The sequence below is a fragment of the Solanum verrucosum genome, unplaced genomic scaffold (assembly GCF_900185275.1).
Source record: "Solanum verrucosum unplaced genomic scaffold, falcon-dt-bn FXZP01000279.1, whole genome shotgun sequence".
In the NCBI taxonomy this organism is placed as follows: domain Eukaryota; kingdom Viridiplantae; phylum Streptophyta; class Magnoliopsida; order Solanales; family Solanaceae; genus Solanum; species Solanum verrucosum.
The window spans coordinates 374,911-377,795 of NW_026020289.1; the positions used below are offsets into that span (position 1 = coordinate 374,911).

Here is a 2,885-nt window from a genome sequence, read left to right on the forward strand (position 1 = left end):
ATTCTTGGTGCTTCTCAAGAATAATTATCTAACCACTCATATTATAACTTGAGTGCTGCTATTGGTAAGAGTATTCGTGGATTATGCGCTGTACTTTCAAATGGATTGGCCATTGTTGGGGCAATTGTTGTTGATTCTTATTTGGGTCGGTTTAGTGTTGTTGCCTTTGGATCCATTTCCACTCTTATTGATCATCAAATTTTTGACTATCCATTTCATTCAATCTTTTTACATAATTATTTTGTAATTATGTGGTTAGATGTTAGAGAAAATTGTGTTTTAGAATTCATGAAACTTTTTTTAAATGGTGGATTTTGTAAGTTATGTAGGCCCCACCGTTATATTTAACAATTTTTTGGGGGGTAAATTGTTAATTTTAAGGTAAAAGACTAAATTGAACACATTTTGTCATACATGAAGGACTATTTCAATCACCTAAAATATATTAAGGACCAATATAAAGCAACCCCAATACATCAAGGACCATTTTGATCAATTTTCTCGAATTTTAGTCCATAATTTTTTTTAAGTCTATAGTATTTTTTTTTTTCTTTTTTTAACGTTTAGTGTAAGTGACAAAGGGTGTCTTGCCCTTTATATATGCGTTGCTACATAATGGACTGATCAGAAAACCAACAACCTGTGTATGATGTATTACTTAATCACTCCAATTCTTCTTTCTCTCGTTTTTGTTATCACTTTTCGATATTTCTATCCATCAAAAACAAAATTACCACTTCCTCCAGGTCCATTTTCATGGCCATTTATTGGAAATCTTTTCCAAGTTGGTAGAAAACGTCCTCATGCTTCTCTAGCAAAGCTAGCTCAATCTCACGGTCCTGATTTAATGTCCATAAGGTTCGGCACACGTCTCGTGGTCGTAGCCTCATCCCCTGCAGCTGCTGCAGAGGTACTTAAAACACTTGATCGTATGCTTTCTGGTCGTTTCGTTTCTCATCCCATCCGAGTTGAGGGATCGAAACTTCACAATGTGTCAACTGCTTTTTTAGAAGAGTGTGATGAGAATTGGAAAAACGTTCGAACTATATACAGGGGAGCCCTGTTTTCTAACAAAGCATTGGAATCACAAGTAAGTTTAAGGGAGATGAAAATCAGGGAAATGATGCAATATTTAGATACTAAAAAGGGACAAGTGATTAAAATAAAGTTCGTGGTTTTTGTGACCGCGTTAAATGTGTTGGGTAATTTACTTCTTTCAGTAGATTTAATTGATTATGAAGGAAAGGGAATTGGTGCAAGACTAAGTGAGTACTTGCGTAAATTTTCAGAGGCGGGTAATATACTGGAATTATCAGATTTGTTTCCTGTTTTGGGTATTTTCTGTACGGATTTCCAGGGGACTTATAAGAAACTTATGGGTATGTTTGATATTATGTGCGCTGTTTGGGGAGACTTTGTTCAGGACAAAATAAAAAGAGATAGTTAGGATGCTGTAGATTTTGTAGATGCTTTGGTTAAAAATGGTTTCACTGATAAACATGTCAATGCATTGCTTGTGGTACGTCACTCAACTGATAATTATTATTTGAGACATTCACTTTTTTCAATAAAGAAAATGACTTATCGTATTTAATAATTATTTTCTATTTCTTTGATCTTTCAGGAAATATTTGGAGCTGGAACAGAATCTACGACTGCTACGAGTGAATGGATGCTTGTAGAACTCCTTAGAAATCCACAAGCCTTACAAAAACTCCGTGATGAAATATCACAAGTAGTAGGAGGAGGTAAGGGCATTATAAAGGAATCCGATTTGCCAAGCTTACCATACTTGGACGCTTGTTTTAAAGAGACACTAAGGTTGCATCCTCCTGGACCGTTGTTGCTCCCTCACCGTGCAGTGCAAACATGTGAAGTCATGGGGTACAGAATTCCCAGAAACACTCAAGTGCTGGTCAATATGTGGGCAATTGCAAGGGATTCAAAGATTTGGGACGATCCTTCGAGCTTCAAACCTGAAAGATTTATCAATTCAAAATTCAACAACAAAGGGCAAAAGTTTGAGTATCTTCCTTTTGGTTCGGGGAGAAGAATATGTGCTGGAGAACCCTTGGCATCAAGGTTTATTCCGTTAGCTGTCGCTTCATTGATCCATAAGTTCGATTGGATTCTGCCAAATGAAATGGATCCGGCTAAGATTAACATGGATGAGGTATTGGATGTCACCATGTTTAAGAAAGATTCACTTTTTGTTATTCCTAAATTGCGGAGTGTGTGAGGGATCGAGAGAAGCAGATCGATGATCTTGTTGTAAAATATCAATTATTACTATATTGATGTTCATGTTGTATGTCTATTAATCGTGATGTATTGTGTCAAATTTAAGTCGTTTAATTGTCTCTAAATAACTTTCAAGATATTAACTTCTTGTGGTAATGAAGTTGTTATTTCTCTTCTTTTCAATCTTTCATACAACAAAAGAGAACATAGAACTAATAGCCTTACTCTACCACTGACTTAAATTGAATACAATATTAGTGTCCTTAGCAAGTAAGTGAATTGATTTTTTTTTTTTTTTATAATCAAAGGAATCCAGAGGTGGGAAAAAATGAGTTTAACTAGATTTGAACTAATCTAAACTATATATATGTAAGAAAAATACAACTTAATGTTGAACTCTAAGCCAGACACAAAATGGAACAACAACATTCAAAAGCTAAAGAGGAAGACAGCAAAACTAGCTGAAGACTGAAGTGTTGAAGGAGACCAAACCACCCAACTCAGCTGACACGAAGGGTGTGTTTGGTATGGAGGAAAACATTTTTCGAAAACTGTTTTCCAATTTTCTCATGTTTGGTTGGGTAAAATGTTTTCCAAATCAACTCATTTTCCTTGTGGTGAGTTTTCAAAATTACCATTTCTGT

The 2,885-nt window shown here is 35.3% G+C and overlaps 2 protein-coding genes across 2 annotated transcripts; both read left to right on the forward strand.

Moving 5' to 3' along the window:
• Positions 1-634: 634 nt before the first annotated feature.
• On the forward strand, positions 635-2,394 carry LOC125834350 ((S)-N-methylcoclaurine 3'-hydroxylase isozyme 2-like). The gene is made up of 2 exons (XM_049513504.1): positions 635-1,519; positions 1,625-2,394. The coding sequence occupies exon 1, from the start codon at positions 647-649 to the stop codon at positions 1,445-1,447; it is 801 nt and encodes a 266-aa protein (XP_049369461.1). The 5' UTR covers positions 635-646; the 3' UTR covers positions 1,448-1,519; positions 1,625-2,394.
• On the forward strand, positions 1,482-2,239 carry LOC125834367 ((S)-N-methylcoclaurine 3'-hydroxylase isozyme 1-like). The gene is made up of 2 exons (XM_049513520.1): positions 1,482-1,523; positions 1,625-2,239. The coding sequence occupies exons 1-2, from the start codon at positions 1,482-1,484 to the stop codon at positions 2,237-2,239; spliced, it is 657 nt and encodes a 218-aa protein (XP_049369477.1).
• Positions 2,395-2,885: the final 491 nt, after the last annotated feature.

What these genes read in the sequence shown, in the direction of transcription:
- LOC125834350 (XM_049513504.1), top strand. Translation starts at nt 647, where the DNA reads ATGATGTATTACTTAATCACTCCAATTCTTCTTTCTCTCGTTTTTGTT.
- LOC125834367 (XM_049513520.1), top strand. Translation starts at nt 1,482, where the DNA reads ATGGTTTCACTGATAAACATGTCAATGCATTGCTTGTGGTAC. An exon ending in CAATGCATTGCTTGTGGTAC is followed by an intron (nt 1,524 to 1,624) that starts GTCACTCAACTG and finishes TTGATCTTTCAG; the next exon opens with GAAATATTTGGAGCTGGAAC.